We start from the raw sequence: 21,069 nt of genomic DNA, 5'->3' as shown, positions 1-21,069 counted from the left end.
TGTTTGAAAAATGATAACAGGGCAATTAGGAAGGATTATGAGGCCAATTAACTGTGACTCACTGGACCGTTTCCTCCCACATTGCAAGGAAAAGTGTGAAGTTTGTGCGCCGGTATCTTAAGCTGACGTTTGGATGAAGTTCACGAGATAAGTGCACGTGAACAGGTGTTAAGATGCAAGTAAACTTGTGGTCATGGGATACTTTTGATTTCTATTCTCAACACAGAGGTTGGGTTTTTTTGTGTTTAATATTTGCTCGATGCGTGTCCACAAAAACATTAAAAGAGTTCATATTACTTGAAGGTTCTATTTTGTCCATTTAACCATATAAGGAGATTAATGTCATGGTCTTACTCCTCAGCTGTAGTTATGGTGTAATAATGCCTTGTTGTACCTGTCTAATGTTTATTCCATCATATTTGACAATAAAAAATGCCATATTTATCTCTGACGAGGACTTGGTTTGTCACGTCATCCAGTGTTTGACATTTAAAAGGCTATAATCATGCTCAGGTTGGAGGGAGTGCTCGGGTCCACTGGGAGTCATCCGCCCTCCTGTGCGTCTCAGACTGAGCGTCAAGACGCGGAGAAAGGCAGAACAGGACCGGAACCTTGATACATTTCAAAATAAAAGTGCTGTTGAGAAGTATGTCCAGAACAGTACTTCTCATGCAAATCACTAATTACTAATTAAAATAGCAATAATCCTAAAACAAAAGAGCTGTATGGAGTTCTTACACTAAATTTACTATTGGAACACATTAATATGTTACATATTTATACAGGTGGAAAATAGCAATTTGCTACAACCTGAGTCCTGAGATCAGATGCTACACCTACAATCTATAGGGATACAGTGATATCCATCCATCCATCCATCCATCCATTTTCTACCGCTTATCCTGTATTCAGGGTCACGGGGGGATTGGAGCCGATCCCAGCTGTCATTGGGCGAAGGCAGGGTACACCCTGGACAGGTCGCCAGTCTATCGCAGGGCCACAGTGATATCATGATAGTAAATATATAGAATGGATGCACACATAAAACACTGTAAAACAGACATATTTTTAAAGGACCAGATGCCCAAGATTCAAATCTAAATTTATTTTGCGTTTGCACTGTTCCATCCGAACTAGTTTACTTTGAAAGGCCCTACCGGAAGTAGGTCGTGTATTATTCTGGCACACTTGATGCTGTTTCCTAGATAACTTGGTGCTGCTGTGTGAGCGCTCACACACACTGAGAGCAAGTGATGGGAGACAAACGCAGTCCCTGACGCGCGTATCGCTCACCTGGCGGTATTGACTTTTTGCCTCCTTTGTGATTTTATTTATTCCTTTTTCCACATTTTTTTGTTTCTTTCAAGAATATTAATTAAAAACGAACGCCTGCCGTACATCTCAATACCAGTGTCCATGTTGGCTGTACTTCATGTTTTTTTTTATTGCGCACCGGTTGTCCGGGATCACAGTCATGGCACAGGAGTGAGGCGCCTCCGCCAAAATGCCTGCTAACTGGAATATAACTTTTTCACGGCGGTCCTATGGAATATAGTCCGATTTTACACAATCTACATGTTGTGCCATCATCCCACGTGAAAAACAAACTCTTCGTGTTCTGCATAATGCTGTCCCTTTGGGTGTATATGATTTATTGTTGTGTGGGCTACTGCTCGACGGTGCCGAACCTGGCGTACGCCTCGGCGGGCAGACACGAAAACGAGTCCGAGGTCGACGAGCGCGAGTCATCCCTCGGCGCGTCCAGGGACTTGCTGAATAACGAGAACGACTTGGACAGCAGAGGAGAGGACTGGGATGACGTGAGAGGCGAGGCGAAGCCGTTGGATGATAATGCCATGTCGGGTTTCCTCAACGAGTCGGAGAGTAAAAAGTTGCCCCAGGCGATCATCATCGGGGTGAAGAAAGGAGGGACCCGGGCGCTGCTGGAGTTCCTGCGGCTGCACCCGGACATCCGAGCGGTGGGAGCGGAGCCGCACTTCTTCGACCGCAACTACGACAAGGGACTGGAGTGGTACAGGTAGGTCTGCTGCGCCATGGTGCCTTGCTCAGAGGCATGTAGTTATTATGGATGCCCTCTGGAGGTTTAATACAACACAATCGTTATTGTGCTAATAATATAATCATGCAATTTAGGCTACTTTATTTGACTTAATCATATTCAAGTGGGCTGGAGTATATTGAATAGTCTTAAAAACAAACATCATTTCATTTAAATTACAGACAAAAACAGCTAAAATAAAGATTTCACTTTGAAAGATAATGTAACTTTTACTTTCTTACTTAGCAACAGTACTGCCTATTATCCTATTATCTGATTATCCTATTATATCATCATCTCATATTTCAGTAAGTCTCTGATGATATTAGGTCTGCGAGGTGATACAATAAGGAGAAAGTGATACAATTATATAATGTGCAATGCAATTAAAGCAAGGCGAGACCTAAAAGTATATGACGAATGAAATGAAAGCTCCTGTAAGGTTTTGAAATGACGTTTGCTGTGGTTTTATGGTTATATGACCTCATAATAGGATGCTAAACCTAAGTTAACTATAAACTCCACTGTATAACTGTTGTTGATTGAAATATTCATCTTGATTCACAAGTTAAATCTACGGTTTAGACCTGAACAGCACAACGTGAGTGAAGCATTATGTAATATTTAACAAAAGTTCAGAGTAAATAGTTACGTGGGTATGTTGTTATTGATAAAAAAATGAAACTGAAACTCAGCCAACAGAACAGGCTGATAAGATAAGTGTGACCTCAGCTGATAGCGTTCTGCATAGCTCCACAATCTGTCGATGTACGTTTTGAAGAGCAGGGCCAGGTACATTTCAACCTTACACTTTTCATACACAATACAGGTTTCTAGAAAGCCCAAAACTTCCCATCAACTGCCCTCAGCCTTGTTCATCTACAAAGTTGATTCTCTGCTTGTTTGCATGACCTTCGCCCAGAGTTCCCGGAATGTTTGCTACATCCATGGATTTAGACTTTCGGACAGGAAGGGGGCAAACAAAACAAAACAGGTAGACAAAAAAAAAAAAAAGAACTTCCATTTCGATTTGACATGCATTCTGAAAGCAGTTGAAAGAAGGAAGCAATAAGTTTATGGTTCGAAGGCACAGAGATACATCTCGTCATCGTTCTTGAGCAGCCGGGAGCGCCATTCAAGATTATGAGTTCTGGGGTATTGATTCAGCAGCAGCAATTTGTTTTGATCTTCTATTCAAACAGACATCAATGTCATAGGCAGAGATCCAGGACCCGAGGCTGCTCACTCACTTCAACATTGTGCAACGTAACATTTTCATTGTACTCCCTGCCATGGCAACTGGTTGTCCTTATACCATCGCTCTCGTTATAATATGCAAGCTCTTTACTGTTGATTCAGCTGCACAGTTACACAATTTGCCACTCTTAAATCCCAAACACGCCACACTCGTGAAAATTTCACCCACACCCAAAAAATGCCCCCCAGAAAACGGCTCGACATTGAACGCTGTACATCGGTGGCAACCGCGTTGTTAATAAGAGATAATAAGGGACGCTGCTCTTTCAAGTGCTCATCTGAGCCGAGGGATTAACGGGCAATGTCAAAGGGAGACACTGTCTCAAAGCTGCCTCCGTAAAGCTACAATAGGGGAAGTGAGGCATTGTTCAAAGGACTTCTCGCTTAAGCTCCTTTAAGAAATTTCCGGACAGGTTTAGGACGTTTCTAGCTGATCAGTGTGTGGAGAGCCTTTTGTCCATCTCTACCGACTGAGCAACATGAACTTATTGTGCCGAGTCCTCATGCTGTTTGTGTCCGATTGAGAAATGCATGTTAAAAAAACATGCGGGGAAGCTATGGTTAAAGATGGATATCGTGAAATGCTAATATTCAAAGTTGTATATAATAAAGACGCAGCTTGTGGACATGAGTAATGCTTCTTTTCCCAGAGAGGTCATCGGGCTAATTAAAACAGCTTGGCTTGAGTTGTCACAGTGAGAGCTCTGTGCCACAGGTTGACCCCATACAGCAAAGCGCCGTGACATCGAGTCTGCTCTTAATGATCATTTAGCGGAGCTCAGGAAACCCCTCACCTGACTTCACGTCGAAGCCCACCGTAGTCGGGTGAATTCTTAAAGTTTGTTTCGCCACTTCCAAGCCTGTCAAAATGTTTCTTCATGCCGCCTTATGTCCTATCTCTTCTCAAAGATAAGCTGAGAGCGTAAAGCTAGGAAGAGGCGTGCGAGTGTGTGGATTTGTTTTCCCATATGTTTCACATCATTGCCCCCCAGACTAATGGCGTTCAGTAGCTTGGGGGAGAGGAGCAGTCCGCTGGGTGGGCTTATCAGCTCCTGCGGTGGCATTGAGTTGTGCTCACGCCATTTATCAGCTGTGATTGGTGTGTCCATCCTGCTGGAGGATCCGCTGTCCATCCTGCTGGAGGCCCCACATAGCGGAGCCTCCTCCCCCCCCCGCCGCCCAGCGGGGCACCAACCACAATGCAGTGCGTTGTCACCCATCGGCAGAAACAGAGACGCTGGCAGACAATCGTGCATGCTCCCACAGAAACACCCCTCCTTTCTTTAATAACAGCAGCGACTTCCTCCGTCTTATTCTGGCAGGTTCCCACTCATCTGCTGAATGCATGCGCAAACCAAGGCCTCCTGTGCGATAAACCATAGATTTGACTTAAGTGCTGAGATTGTGTTTTTTTTTTTCCTCTCGAGGCTCCACATATAGAACAATGAGCGGCCTTCTTAACTAACTCACTGAGGGTGTCAGAGAAGACGGCCTAATCCTCCCCAGAGCCCCCAGGGAAACTCACTGTAGCCCAGTGGCAGATAGAGGGCAGTAAATTTAAAGGGAGTCTTTAGAAAAGCGCAACAGTATTATGGAGCTCCATGAAAGGGGATGCTGGAGAACCCCCGAGGTCTGCATTAACCCTGACAATAAAAGAGCAGACAATTAGTGTGAAACATGTTTTCTCTGCCTTCACTTTGTATGCAAATGTGTTCAGAAGGGTGAAAGTGGCCTTTGACGAAGCCCCAGCAGGGGTTCATCAGAAAGAGCATTCACTGGAACCTGACCAAGAAAGGACTCAAACGCTACACTTTAAGCTTCTCAGGCCGAAAAGTTGACTTTCGGAGAATCGCGTGTGGAAAAAGTTGTGTTTTTTTTTTTCCCCAAGAGAGGGTTCATTTGAGTCCGCTCGTGGAATTTTGCTTGCTCGACACTTTTAGCTATTTGCAAGGACACGAGGGGGATCGGCATAAGTTAGAGAACTCTCAATATAGGTATATCCCAGCTTAAAGTAACGTGTCAGCACGCTGATGGGAAAAGAGGGGAAAGCTGCATCGATACTGAGAAGCCTCGAAGAAAGAAATCACATATGGTATTGTTTCAACCATTCCTAACATATTTGAAGAAACCATAAAAAAACTTGCACTCTTAAACTTATCAAACTGTTTCTTCCAATTGACTAAAATGATGCCAGCGCTCCTATAATAAGTCTACGAGATTGTCTGACACCATGCACCCCCCCCCCCCCCCCCCCCCCTCCCTATTGTAGAGATTGAAGGTATAATTTACTGCAACTACCCAATGGGTTTTTGCTTGAGGCAATTTGTCAAACCACAGCACTTATTACAGCACTTTGGAAACGCTGAAACAAAACATGTTCACTCTATTATATCCCCTTGAGTTGACTTCTTCATCTCTCTCTTTTGTAGTGTCTTCACAGAGACTGTGTTGTTTCCTGCTGCTGTCTTTCACTCCACTGCAGAGACTCCCTGACAGCAACTTTAGAAAGCACCAATCTGCCCCAGCCATCTCTGGTTTGCTTCTTTGAAGTCTTGTTTGCTTTTCGCTGATCCTCTCTCCGACCAGCATGCGGCCGTGGGGAATTACCACTATATACGTTACTTTATACGTGAAGAATTTCTTTTTTTACCCCATTAAGTAGGAGCTAACGTCATAAGAATGGATGTTTTGACAAAGTAATTAATAAATACTTAATTCTGACACTAGCTACCAATGCATTTTACTGATATATAAGCACAACATTATTGCCTGTATTAGTATCAGAATATAGCTGTATGATTTCCGACATGTACGTTTGTTTTGTTGTATAAAACCACCAACGCTTTGGTTAACACATGTTACATCCACCTGCTCTCTTGTCGCTCTTGGCTAAAGCTATTTATGTTTTCTTCTCAGAAGGCAGTTTCTGTTCCTTTTGTTCATTCAGATCTCGAACGAGTCTTTATTTAGTCGTTGATTTAGCTGCTGGCAGATCTCTTTCAGCTTGCATCTGAAGTCCCTTTGTCACACTCGTTCAGAATTTCCCTTTGCACTTTGTAGCATTCTTGCTGGATGGGTAATTGTAGGTTATTCTACATTATGGTTGATAGTGCTGCTTGTTAAAAATACTATGATTTAGCATTGCACTCGGATAACACTGTTCACGATGAACCAAAACTAAATAAAAAATTAATACGGCACAGCTGATCTTTTTTATTCTTCTTCTTTGCCAAAAGCTGGCACATACAGTGCCCACATTCAAACTTGTCCTCCGACAATTTGATTTGATTTCAACCCGTTGTCAAGCTGTCAAATACAGACGCTTTGTCACGCCTCTACTGACGGTTGCTACCCTGTGATTGACAGGTCGCTACGTCCGCTTCTACAGTCTGTGCTACAAACCAAAACATCAATACGTTCTGATATTGATTTTTCATCACGCATTACCGATTACTGATCACGTCCAAAGAGTATAAAACCATCTAGTGTGACTGATTTTGCATTGCTGGTTCGTGTTTTTCCAGCACCAGCGCCCTGAAAAGTGCCCGCTGGTTTCGAGAAAACATCTGTCAGAATTGTTATGTGTAGGCTGACAGTTGTGTGAGGGAAGCCAGAATGTCTCAGACACTGTTTCTCCTCCTCCTCCTCCTCCTCCAGGTGGCCTTGAGTTCTGTATACTGACAGTAATAATGGAGGGCGGTAAAAAAAAAAAAAAAAAAAAGGCAAGCTCTGCACTATCATTGTTGCTCAGGAATGCTGTTGCGATCCTAAATGATGAAGGTCCAGAGTGTAAAGTGACTTTCACACGCACGATAAGATGGGCTGCGATGACCAAAGATGTTTCCCTCTCTGACGTTTTGCCTGGAAACCTTCTCACGGTGCATAGGTCTGATTATGAGAAGTGGCTGCATACCACCACCTCTCATCCTGAGAACGATTCCCACAGCAGCTCCACCGCTCTCAGCTGCAGCGCGAGATTAGGACTCATCATGACATTAGATAATGGAGACGTTTTTTTTTTTCTGCAACAGCCCCTTGTCACGGTGGCCTGAAATGCTGAAATATAGATGCCAATTAGAGTCAGTCGAGCAGAATACTGTCTTGTCCGAGTTTTCCTGCGCTGCACTTGTTCATTAATTTGGTGAACTCGTCGCCGGGGGCAATCATCCAGCAGCCGCGTGCAGCGATGTTGTAAATTCCTACCTTTGAACCGGCTTCCTGATAGCAGCGAATGTAAACAAGGCAGCAGCTTTCAAACTCACCCAGCAGCCAGTTTTAATGGACACACCTGACTGCCCGGCAGACAAAACACGGGCAAATTACGCAACCCACCGCTCCTGGATTAATATCTGCCTGTAGGCTGCTGTAGGGGTGATTTATCTTGTGCTAGAAAAATGCGGACGCAGCATCTAAAGTGGCCAGTGACTTAAAACTTTAGGCTTTTGGGTCGGGGGGGGGGGGGGGGATTGACTCCTCCGACGGTGCTCCATCTAATCCTCTCTTTCCACTCCTTCCTCTCTTGCTTTATCTCATTCTCTTAACGGCCTTCCTCTCCGTTATCTCCTCGGCTCCTGCTGTTCTCCTGCGAGTTTAAGAGGACAGGTTAGAGGGCAGAGGATGTTTATATGTATGCCCAAAGCATCAATATCTATTCATTTTTAGTGCACCAATTATAGGTAAAAACTCCCCCAAAGCGCAGACTCCTTGCTTTATGAATTTACAGCCCACTTAGATAGGATGGAAGATGGAAGTTACAGGGGAAAGCAGTGTTTTTAGGTTTATGAAGTCAAATAGAAACATGCAAAATTCATGAAGGGGCCAACAAGTCAGCATGCCGTGGCTCAATTCGAGAGTGAAGGGAGCTGAATGATGATGCCTTTGCCTGGCTGATTGATAAATGAGGACGCATTGTAACCTATTGGTTGCAGGCGACATTGTTTATTAAGCAGAACAAATTGAGAAAGCTTGCTACATCTGCCCCCCTAAGGCGACTCTCTCACTCCTCGCTCAGTCGGAGAGGTTCTCCCCCTCGCTTTATCTCTGCTAAGATGAATAATGCATGCACTCCTCACACAGATTGTTTTGCTCGGGGACTAAGTGGAAAGTTTGATTGGTACAGTGGTACGTTTTTGTGTCCCTCGAGGACCCAGGAGAGGCCTACAGCACTCCCCCTTGTGTGTGGGGGGGTTCTGACCTTTATTATCTTGATTAGGTTTGTGATTTTTCCACCACACACAGGTGACTCAGACACTCAGGGAGAGAGAGAAGTGGAATAAACATCTAAGACGGAGGGCCACAGGTAGGAGAGAGCAGGTGACATTAGTTGATGCAACACATGAGAAAGAGAACCCCTTGTGTGTGTTTGTTTGTATGGCTCTAATGAGCTACAGGTGATGCCTACTTTTCCCATAATCCCTAAACTGCTCCCCCAGTGCTCTGCATGGCAAAATCTCACAGAGCATTTTTCTACCACATCCATTTGTAAGAGGGGAAGCTGCTAAGCTTTGGGGAGAGGAACGTGGAGGCTCCGTGTGCGTGTACCAACAGATGGTTGGAAATTATTGTAATCACTTTAACGACGTGGCTTCTCCGCTCTGCCGTTTGTTCGGTGCAGATCAACCGCTCACAATGAAAACATGAGCATATTACCCAACGCTGTAATTAAAGATTTAAATTCAGACTGACGTTGGGGGGGGGGGGTGGGGGGGAGATGCTTGAACACACGACATCACATCACATCAGCTTATATTCATTCCTATCCTCACATATAGCAGGAAACAAGATACCTGCAAGCTGCGCTTACTTTCTAAAGCTGTAGAATATACTCTGATGCAGTTTATAACTAATCTCTAGAGGGTTTGATTCTCATGTCCTGCTACTATATGAGAGCAGAAATCATATAGGAGTGATACACCGACAGAAAATTATTCTTATTATTGTATTTCTACACATATAACAAGTGTTTAGTGTGGTGTTTATACTTATAATTTATATTTAACTGTGTGTCATCTCAGATCGATCAAATGCAAAAGTACCCCTGAAATAAATGCTCCTAGCTCTCGCAAAATGTCACTAGATACAGCTGCTTCCAGCTCTACGGGAGTTGTGTGTTATTGTGTCCATCACTTCTATCTATTTCTTCTTGGCTTATCTGTTTTACCATTGAGTCTCATCGTCATGGCTACATATCTCCCTCCCTCTCTCCTTCCCTCTCTCCTTCCCTCTCCAGAGACGAGGCAGTCAACCAGCCTCTAATGCTCCAGCGTGTTTGGCTTAGTCCTAATCCCCCTTGGCTCACTTTAGCCATTATCCAGTCAGGACCGCAGTTAACAGGCTATATTATGATCAACCAGAGCCATCCGGGGTCAAGAAGAATATGCAGTTATGGGAATAGACAGCTCCCAAGCTTTGCATTTCCTCCCGAGGAATGCGGTGGCAAGGCTCTCCCAAATCTTCGAATTTTAACACAAAATTACAGACAAATATGTGAAAAAAATAAAAAAGGGGTGCAGTCACAGTCATCTGCCTTGGCATGAAGGATAATGCTGCCTATTCACGGCTAAACCGTCCTTTGTATAATGTAATGAAGGTGTGGAATATTTCAATGAGAGGATTGTGGGGTTTGAAAGAGGATTGAGGTCTCATGGTAGATTAAAGGCAGCAGCAGGAGACGAATATTTTTCCTTTGGGGTTTGTATTTAGAAGATGTCGTGAACTGTTCATTGTGTTGACAAGCAATCATAGAAGATTGATAGGAGTCCTGCCATTTTATCTTACCATTTCCTGTCACTTTAGGTACACTTAGAGACGCTGTTAATGCCGCCCCGGTGTCTACGATTGTCTTTTTGATGGTGATTGACTTGCTCCTGCCTGACAGTGCTTTAAACCTGCCATGTAGCTACTGTGTCAATGTTAATGTCATCTTCCTGTGCGGGGGCTTTTCTCATTTGTTATCTTTAAAAAGGTGGTGGAAAGAAGAATCAAATAGAATGGTAGAGAGTTGTTTCTATGTGCAGTGCAAATGTAAATGTGTGTGTCTTTTTGCAGGGAATTGATGCCCAAGTCCTCAGAGGGCCAGCTGACCATGGAGAAGACCCCCAGCTACTACGTCACCAAGGAGGTCCCTGAACGAATCTACGCCATGTCTCAAGACACAAAGCTGATTGTAGTCGTCCGGGATCCCGTCACCCGGGCCATCTCAGACTACACCCAGACTCGCTCCAAGAAGCCGGACATCCCGTCCTTCGAGAGCCTGACCTTCAAGAACACGTCGGCGGGTCTGATCGACACAGCGTGGAGCGCCGTGCAAATCGGCATGTATGCCAAGCACCTCGAGCGCTGGCTCCAGTACTTCCCCGCGGAGCAGCTGCTGTTCGTGAGCGGCGAGCGTCTGATCAGCGACCCCGCGGGTGAGATGGCTCGCGTCCAGGACTTCCTTGGGCTCAGGAGGGTGGTCACGGAGAAGCATTTCCACTTTAACCCGGCGAAGGGCTTCCCCTGCCTTAAGAGACCCGAGGGGAACAGCAAGCCACACTGCCTGGGCAAAACCAAAGGAAGGACCCATCCGAATATTGACCCCGGGGTGGTGCAGAGGCTAAGGGACTTTTATAAACCGTTTAATCGAAGGTTTTACCAGATGACTGGTCATGACTTTGGCTGGGACTGACAGGATAACTACATGCTGGCCCCTTTGTCCGTGTTTTCCCTTTGGGTATATTGTTATAGAGTGTATGTACAGTATTTGGTCGATGTGTAAAAAATACAGAAGTCTATTTTATGATAATTTATTGTTATGATATTAACTCACTAAGCTGCCTAACCAGGTTTATTCATGATCCACAACCAACTTCATGTTCTAGTTTTTTTTTTTTTTTTACAAAAGCACAATATTTTTACGGGTATTATGAGCAGGGTCAGTATCCTTTTTTTAAATTATCTGGAGTTTTTTTTTTTTAGCTTTGTGTGGATAACCACTTCTTCCAAGTGTTGCTTTTTCTTCACCTTAAGCCGAAAGTGGTCCAACTTGGAAAGCAACTAGTAATGTCCCCTTAACATTTGCCTGACCCTCAGAGGTCCGTGGACCCACTTAGTCAGGTCGATACAAGCCTCAGCTGATCCAGTGCCACTCGCCAGGTGGATCAATACAGTAATAGCTCCTCATCATGTCAATTAGACCTGAGTGATGGCACTGCCTCGATCTCTCGGGCACTGCAATAAAAGAGAGATCCATTAATGGTTGTAAGTTTATGGTTGACCCTTGAGCCAACTTCAAATGAATATAATAAAAAGACATTTCCGCTGCAATGTTTGGACTTCAACCACTATTCATACCATTTTTACAAAGCAATGTTGAATAGGGTCTAATAGAAGGTCCCGCCACGATACTTTCAGGATGTTTTTATCCAAAAACCTGCTGCACAGGCTTCATAATGCCGAATCATGTATTGCTCTCTCCAGAAAGAAAATGATTCACATGACTCAATCACATTCATTGATCTGTTCTGAAATTGCTCTCATGGATCATCCTGTACAGCTTTTTTTTTTTAATCACAGGTAACACTATACGTGAATGCTGTCTTCATAATTTGGTGATAGCTGAGGAGGATCAAAATAAACCTACCTTGGGCCGACATTCCTCATTTTAATTTTGTGTATATGGTTGAGTTTTATTCAACCTTCATAGACATTTGTCAGCTTTTTTCAAAAGACGTCATTCCATAATGATGTACTGCAACCCCCTTGTTGTAGAGGCACTATTTTTGCTGTATGGATTGCTTTACAAACATGGAACTGAAGCAAGACGGTGCAGTCGTGACATTTTCATGAAGTAAGTAATAAATATGTTTTACCAAAAAGCATTAACAGTCTCTCATCTTTCCCCCATCTTTGTTAATATCATTGGTTTACTTTCTTAAAACACCCAACTTGCCTCTTTTATGCGCTGCACCCGCCTTACCTGTATACCTGGATGCCTGCAGGCAGCGGTGCACCGCTGCGTCTAATTCACCATCAGCTGGCTCGTTAGCACAGCAGCGCTAACTACTTTTAGCCGTCTCAGCCTCCCCTGCTGCCACCGTGAGTGGGCTTCTTGTTGCCATGACCCCAGAAACGCACAACAGAGTGTCAGGTTTCTCATCTTGAGAGACTTGACATATCATGAAAAAAAACACCGGCATTCCTTCATGTCCCCGGGTGACACTTAGCACTCCACACCTGACGACGTGAAGCAAGGCCCGCTTTCAAGCTGCTGTTTAAATGTCATTATGGGTGTAAACAGGAGGTACTGTGACTCAAAGTACCAGCAAGAATTGCGGGATAACTCTATCCGCTGCATATTTGTTTTTACTCCCAAATCATTTGCTCCTCCGTCAACATGTTCGCTCATATTTTAAAGGCGGCACCGCATGTTGCACTTGCCTCCAGCGAACTGTCCCATCCATCACGCAGCACTGCTAACCGCAGAGGGGCAAAAGGTTACGGTTGAAGCGAGATCTGAATCACCCCGCTCTATTAACGAACAACCCTTATTTAACTCTCTGGCAAGACAAAAAAAAATACACCCTCATTTACCTGAGGCCGCCAGAGGTGATGAAGCCGGTCCCTGGTGGCAGGCCGGCTAGTCTGATCACTCAGGAAGCAGCTCCCTTTGCAATTACAGGGATAGAGGAGGGGTGCTGTAATTGCTAGGCTGCCAACTGGGGGTTTGCTGTTAGCGCACATCCCTCCAGGCTGTTGTAAGGGAGGACGCTGTTGTTTGAAGGTTGGGGAAAATAAGACACCTGGCAGCCGCGAGCATCAAGCGACTTCACACGTCCACTTGGCAGCTTCCAGCGGGGAATAGAATCAGAGCGGAGAAAAACAGAGCATCAACATCAGACTGTTTACAGATGTACAGAAAAGGATTCGGGTGCCGGCAGCAGGACGAACTCACCTCATTGTGATGTCAATGAAAAGAAGTGAGTTCAACATGTCCTTGCGGAGAATATGACATCAGACTTTTTTTTTTTATTCAATCCACCTTGAAGGGATTCAATTTGTTTTTTGGTACTTTTATCTGAATTTCTGACCTTTTCACTAACATGAAAAGAGCGAGCTCTTGTAGAAGGTTAGCCAACATACAAGAGCCAAAGTTGTTAAGTCTATTTTGTTCAGATTTGTTTTTCTTTTCATGGAAGTGGGAAAAGGTTATGGAACAGCAAATGTTCGTGGATTTGGCTGAATAACAGGAAGTAGCCTTACTGTTCTGCTGCAGCTGAAGTGTCTTTAAATACTGGTATTTATCTTCAAGTACTGTGAAGCAGCATCTCTGAACTCTGCAGAGATCCCAAAACAGGAAGAAGAGAACGGGGAGGTGATCGTTCTTTCTGTGGTTAAACTTTGTTTCACAAGTTAATAAGACAATTGCCTTCCTCTCTGGCCCTTAATCTCTTATTCTGCATTGTCCAGACCTTAAAGCCTAATCCGATGGGAAGGGCAAGCATTAATCTGAGACAGTAGACTTGGAGTGGACATATATGCGCTGACATAGCTAATCCCAATCTAATCCCTTTTACAAAATGGCAGCCTTGCTGTAGTGGAGGACCAACTCGATTTACAGCGTAACCCCAAATACAACACGGGTGAGAATTCATGTTTGAAGACGAGGCAGATGTTTTTTCCCCTTCTAAATTACAGATTTGTGAACAACGCAGCCACACCTCGATCTCGGGCTTGTCAGGTCGGATCTAGCTGTGCTGCTAATGTACATCGGCTCCTTCGCTGGCGGACCCAGCGCTGCCAATGCTCGCTTGCATCTGCAAACGTGTCAACACGTCGCGTAACTGAACATTTCCCAACACGTTGTCCCTAAAATAACAAGGCAGGTTTCCTCAGGCATCTGTTCAAATGCAAAAGAGCTGTGGTTCAGTAGCAACAATTCATTTTCTTGAGCAGCATTGCTTTAAAAGAAAGGACAATGCAGGGTGAAAATGTGTAAATTAATTGTGTTTATTCAACATCTGGGAATTTGATTGAGCAAAGAGGGAAGGTTATTTGCCTGCTGTTACACGCTGAGTTGTGAACGTTATCGAGTCTCTCTAACATGTTTCCATACTACACTTTCACTTATTTTTAGCGCACGGTGGGCTAAAACAGATGCGTAAAGAGCCGTCAAACCTCTCATTAGTCACTTTTCTAGTATTTGCACTGACGCTAATTAGCTTCCAAGCATTAGCATACCTTTACTTTGTGTGCTGTTGTCATCATAATAACACTGCCACTCATTAACCTTAGAAAACAGTCTTATACAAAACAGCTGATCTCATACATCAGGGCTTCAGGCTTTTGTTCAATTAGATTATTAGACTTCATATGGTGCTCAACATTTTTTATTTGCTTAATTTAGATCAGATGTTTATGAAAAGCTCGAAAGATCTCGTTGTTCGGAGTACAGAGTGATGTTGCGAAGACTGAACATTTCATTACCGCCAGTAAAAGAAAATCCACGTGTTGTAACTAGAGATTCCCTGGAGGAAAGGGATTAGGGGGGAAGTGCCCTCCGACCAAGATGGGCAGTTTGGCCTTTAATGTTCATCCTGTGGTCTCCCGGCGCTATTTGTTGCAGTCGCCCGCCTGCCTGGTACCACTTTGGGCTCCCCATTAGGCCAGACTGGTCCTCTCCAAATCCCAGTGGCATGCCTTTGTAATGGCTTTATCGCTCTACTTCGTTCACCGAGCCCCTGATCGCAAAAAACACTGAATTGTGGCACAAAGCTCAATATCTGACAAACTCTGCTCAAAACACATTAAAAAGCATGAGCAGCTTTCTTGCCTCAACTAATGTGCCACAACTGACATTTTGATATTCTTATCATAACTTTCCCGTCCTTCTTTTTAGATTCAGGAAACACTCCTAACTTTCACGATGTAAATGAGCAGTGGAAACTTGATGAATGCCTAACTGAGCATTCATGAGAATTAACGGTCCCAATAATACCATATAAGGCTGCCTGCCCCATATTCCCTATATTGATGTCCTTCTTTCAGAGATCCATAAAGGAGAGTCTGCCATTTTCTTCCAGCGTCAGCAGCAGAATTACGGGACGTGCTGAAGCCAAGGAGCGGGGAACATAATGACTGCTGTTAATGTCGTGTCACCTGAGGGTCGTACTGTCACCGAAATAAATAACATGTGGTTTGAAAAAAGGTCTTTCCTCCAGATCGATGGCTGCAGCGGGAGAGAAGGAAATGAGATGTTTTGCAGTTTGAGATGTTCGTATTGATATCGTACTGTTATACAATAGCATGAAAAGCCAATTTAAATGAATGGTGATATTGTTCGGCAATATGAATGCATTTACAATTATATTTTAATTGTAGAGTCAAATGGTAAAATATAAATATAATTATGAAGGGTGATAAAAAACGGTTTTAAAACTAGAAATGTGTTCAAAGTAAATCCATTACTGAAAAACTTAACAGCAGGCTAATTGCACATGACTTGTATGACAGGTCCGGACCACCTGTATATTGTGTTAGAAGAAATTCAAATACAAGAAAATGGGTGTTCTCATAAATCACTCGCCACTTAAGAATCTGTTTGTATGAGGTATTGTCTCCAAAGCTTTTTGTAATTTCCTTTAATTAGCATTGATCACACGGGGGCCAAGACAGAAAATCAGCATTAGCTGCTCAGACTCCACCACCTGTGACCCCACCCAGCTCAGACAACTCTGAGCTTTTCCAGTCTTATCCTGCTTTCTCCGTAATGAGGTGTCTACAGCCCCTCTGTTCTCTACGGACCAATGTCACCTTCATATTCCAAGATTTGGACCTTGAGGGGGAGGGGGGGGGGGGTCTGCAGAGGCCAAGCAGCAGGATCCTCGCCCTTTAGTTGGTGCTAATCTGGAGTGGAAGCATCGCACTGTCTGAGCTGGCCTCAGGACCAGACAGTTCCATTTATCTCTACATATGCGTGTTGTAGATAAGGATATTTTTAAAATAGTGTTTCTGATTACTGGACATGGCAGAGACAGGCCCTTATGGCACTATACTTTCTAGTTATGTTGTGGAATAGATTTTATTAAAACTGTGGACGAGGATAAAAGGGCAGAGTGGGAGTTCATGACTCAAGGACTTCTAACCGAGATCTTACAATAAAAATGAACTCGGGACTGTAATATGTGTGCCTTGAGCATGGGAGAAACAGCTCACACAGATCATTTTAAGGCTTTCGGGGATTTATTCAGATTTCGCAATTAATTGGTTAGTTAAACTCCTGCTCCTGGGATTAAACGGAAATTAACGCCAACATAGAGCAAGGCATGTCCCGAGACAGCCCCTGTTTATCACCCATCCATACAAACATATCGCTTATCTCCTCAATGAGGATTTTTTGATTCATGCTTAATTCCGGTGGTCGAGAGAGAGAGTTAATGAAGAGCAGGGCCGTCGTGAGTCAGAACAAAAGTTGTGACTCAGCGTTATTTTTTGATCGTTACAGTGGTTACGTGCTAAAGCGCAAATAATCACATCCATAACTCCGTATGGAACACAGCCCAGCACATTACAAACCCAAAGGGCATCAAATTCTAACAACCAAATAAGGGAAACATTTGCTGAAATTATATAAAGGCATTCACATTTATTAGCACATTTCATTTCTTATATAAATAAAGCTTGTGAAAGAATCCTGATCTGAATAAGTCCTGTCCTTGATCTCCCTCCCCCTGCTGTCCTCAGTTGAAAAGCAGCGAACATCAAGGTCCCGCTCCGTCGTGGGCTCTATAGAGGAGAATTCCTTGTGCTTTCTTTTCGTCGCTACAGTAATTTTTTTGTTCTTTGGAGACTGCTCAAACTGGAAACACGTCTGATGATATGAGAGAAACGCAGGCATACGACCAAACAAACTCCAATCATTAATTTAGCCAACCAGTGGAGCTGCCAAAGAATGCATCCCCAAGTCAAGCTCTCCTCTCACCAGGAATCCTGCCACTCCCCCCCCCATATCCAAGCCACTGCTGCATCATACCACATCTAAAAGCCTCAGCAATTATCCTGTAATTCATTCAAAACCTTACTCTCAACTGCTTTTCCCTTTGATGACTTCCATTAAGTCACATTGTGAGACAACATGCTGAACCCCAAATTCCAGTTTGGTTTGTGCCCCCCCACCCCCCACCCCCATTCTGTGGGTGTACACCAGCTGGGCCAAGTTATGTGGAGGACCTATTATAGCTCCAAACCTCCTCTGATCTTCTCTCGTTCCTTCTTCGCGGCACAATGAGGCTGACACAACACAGCCACTGGCGCGCGACATGTAGAAACTGTGTAATATCACATGTGGGTGCCGCTGGCGGCTGTTCCCGGCATCATTAACATCTCCAGAAGTGCTTCGTGGTGTAACAAGGTGCACAATCAAGATGCTCCCATTCTCAGCCGCCCTGCCTTTCAGCCTGACGATTTGGGGACGGGAAGCCGGTCGCAGTATGGAATTAATTTCAGCTTTTACCACAACAGAGATCTTTATTTAGGCCATGCTTCTCATCTATAACGCCAAAAAACGGCCTTTTGTTCTGTTGTTTTCCTTCACGTGTCACGTCCCATTTAACTGCTCAGCGAGTGAGTGTTGGATTTGGTGTTGAGTGCCGCTGTGCTAGTCTGAGAAGGTGAGGCTCCAGACCTATCAAGGTTTGTTTCAATCAAATGCCTCCGATCTTTTATACACAACCTTAAGAATCTCTTCTCACCTGTCAGAGCCTGTATGAGGAGTGTAAACGCGCCGTTCAAGAAGAAAGTATCCCATCAAAGGGAGGAATTTGGGGGTTGGCATCGCTTTGAGTCAAATAACACATAGTGAGAGGAGATGAATTTCAGCTTCTTTCTTCAACCCTCTGGACACAAGCTGCATAAAAATAAACACAGAACGGGCAGAGGGCAAGCAATAATGATGGCATTTCTGCTTAGCCATCATAATCAGAAAATAATATGATTTGTCTGCTTCAGACATCTTCATCTTGATCTGCTTCATCTTGGGTTATGTTCAACGGCAAACCTTTTTTTTCTTGCGATATCCGTGCATGGAAACTGTGGTTTAAGGCGGGGAAATAATCTATGGCCAAGGCATAGTTGGAAAAAACGACTTTGTTAAGGTTAGGGGAAGGATTGTTGCGGCTGAAGGGTACATCAACGTGGATTGTATTTCATGTGACATTATTATTCCGACCCTTTCCTGAAATAGCTTCTCCGCTTAATTTAGAGCTTGAGGTGGTGAAACAGTGTTCCTGTGTCAGACGTGCAAATAAATGCATAAAAATAAGTATATATACATTAGATTAATCCACTTGTTAACAGAGTAAAAGGATGGCGAAGAAAAGTAGATTTAATGGGAAATCTTTAAGCACAAGGCCAAGTATGTTTCCAAGCGTCGTGTGCAGAGATGTTTTATGGAGTGGGCTTCCAGGCGACCACCCGCTCGATCCTGCTTTCTGCCCAGCGCCGGCTCTCCTGACTTGGCCGCTGCAGCAACCTTCAACAAGGGTGGGCGGGAAATAATGTGGGTGGGTGGTTCGGCCTTGCAATTAATGTCCTCGTTGCTTAAGAACACACACACACACACACACACACACTTTCTACTTGATGTCATCCCACGTTAACGGTGTTGTGACTTAATCGCTGCTACATCCAGTTATTAACTTAAACAGTTTGCGTTCCCTCGCTGGTCACTCGCTAAAGCATTTCAACTAACCAGTGACCCGTGGCTCAGAGGACTGGGAGTAGCTCTATATTCGGAGAGACAGGGCAGACTAATTCAATGATTTCTCCAGCTATACAGTTGTTATCGTTGTGATGATATTATATTCTGGGAATAGGCTGTGTGGCTCATTAGTCTGACTCATTACTCAGCATTATTATGATTTGGTTTTGTGTGCGTAACCTAACTTTGACATCAATTCTCTCAACTCATTCCCATTGCTATTGAGATCATGCCTGCTGCTTACTTTGAAACGCATTGTCATCAGAAAGAAAAGGTTCCCACTCATATATATATATATATATATATATATATATACACAACAGAGACAGACAGGAGCATGAGGTTCAAACGTCTGCTGAGGTTAAAGAGACGTGAGGAGTTTACAGAAGTGTTTTTTTTTTAATTTTATCTTGGCCAGTTATGCATGTATTTGACGTCTAAAAGGCAAATAAAAACATTCTCTTGTTTCACCTGGAACATCCTCAGTTTACTGTGGCCTGGCTTCAACTGCAACAAGCGCTTTCCAGGATACTTACTAATCCATATTTCTGCAAATTCTTTCAGTTTTTTTTTTTTTTTTTCTTACATTTTGGCTGCGGGGTGACATTTTTCTTCCCTTGTTCTCCAACCAGCCGAAAACTGCGATGAGCTCCCCGCAGCGCTGGGATGCAGTATTTTTCAGGGGGGGGGGGGATTCAGCTGTGTTTTGGCATCTCTTGCATTTGGTTTGTCAGTGCTGTGTGACTGTGTTTAAGGGGCTAAGGACGATGTGTCTGTGCGTGCATGTGTGTTAACAGGGTGGGGGCGTATCCATGTGAATAAAAAAAAAAAGACCAAATTCCACATTAATCAAAAACAAATCATGGCAAACCGCAGGATCAAAGCCCTGTCAGCTTTAAAGATGGCTTCATGCCCTACAAACTTTGAAAACTGGCTTTTAGCTCATCAGGAACTCAACTTCCACCCAGAGACAGCAAGAGTACGGCTCAGAGGAAGGTTCAGAGGCTTCTTTCAAAGGGCTCTCCCTCCCTCTCTCTCTCTCTCTCTCTCCTTCCTCCTGCAAATAATGAACCGACGAAAATAAAAGCTCAATATCTGACCTACATTGTGAGAGCCTGGTCTGAAGCAATTAATCTTTTCGAAAAGCTTCTTAAGACAGGAGGCAAGTGCACACCACCAATTTCTTAATTTAAATTGAAGGCAGTATAATAGCTGACACGGCTGCTCTGCACTCGCCCTCGTCTTCGTTGCTCACTTGTTATTCCGGCGCCTAACACGGATCCATGTCAGAGTTCAGCAACAGCCCGGGGTTCACATAGTGCTTCATGTCAGATAATTTATGGGGCGTGAATTAAGAATTTATGCCATGTATTAGCATGACAAGTTGTCTGATTTTGTACAGCTACCGACATTTTTAAATTATTTCCGATGAGAACGGATGGACGTTGATTTGTTAACTTCCTCCATTTATGCACTAAGATAAATAATAATTTGTGTCGGATGCAAGTTATGTATATGTTTCTTATACACAAATAAGTTCAATTTCCTTGTTACCATGTCTAGAAAAAAATTGGGCAATTAATTTAATTTTGAAAAAACTTTTGAAAATGTAAACATTGTTTTGACTGCTAACAAAAAAAGGATACACAAAAACAAAAAAACCCAGTGAGAACACTCCTGCAGCATCATGTGTCAGCATGTCACTGGTTGTCAAAGTGTTGCCCACAACAGACATCATGCAGCCTGATGGTGTTTTCTCATGCTGCATCGAGAGCAAACAGACTCGGGTGAGCCGCAGCCTCCAGGATCGGTCAGCTCATGTCTTCGGCAGCGGTTAAGTGTGGGACACGGGCTAAGCGTGAGGCTGCTGTGGTCTGGAAACATCTGGCTGTGCAGCAAGCTACACACAACCGGCGCTAAAAAAAAAACAACACGTTTTTTGACAGGTTTTAAGATAAGGTTTTAAAGCGGTCTGTGTGCAAAGGAATGTGGGAGTGAGTGTGTTTACCTCTAAGTGTTT

At 43.9% G+C, this 21,069-nt stretch overlaps 1 protein-coding gene across 1 annotated transcript; it reads left to right on the top strand.

The window, feature by feature from the left end:
- Window positions 1-1,240: 1,240 nt before the first annotated feature.
- Window positions 1,241-12,162, top strand: hs3st3b1a (heparan sulfate (glucosamine) 3-O-sulfotransferase 3B1a). The gene is made up of 2 exons (XM_084037333.1): window positions 1,241-2,038; window positions 10,364-12,162. The coding sequence occupies exons 1-2, from the start codon at window positions 1,545-1,547 to the stop codon at window positions 10,980-10,982; spliced, it is 1,113 nt and encodes a 370-aa protein (XP_083893459.1). The 5' UTR covers window positions 1,241-1,544; the 3' UTR covers window positions 10,983-12,162.
- The last annotated feature ends 8,907 nt before the right edge of the window (window positions 12,163-21,069 follow it).

Source organism: Eutrigla gurnardus (assembly GCF_963514095.1).
Source record: "Eutrigla gurnardus genome assembly, chromosome: 20".
NCBI classification, from domain to species: Eukaryota; Metazoa; Chordata; class Actinopteri; order Perciformes; family Triglidae; genus Eutrigla; species Eutrigla gurnardus.
The sequence above is the reverse complement of the archived record's forward strand: the minus strand, read 5'-3'. Positions and strand labels throughout refer to the sequence as shown.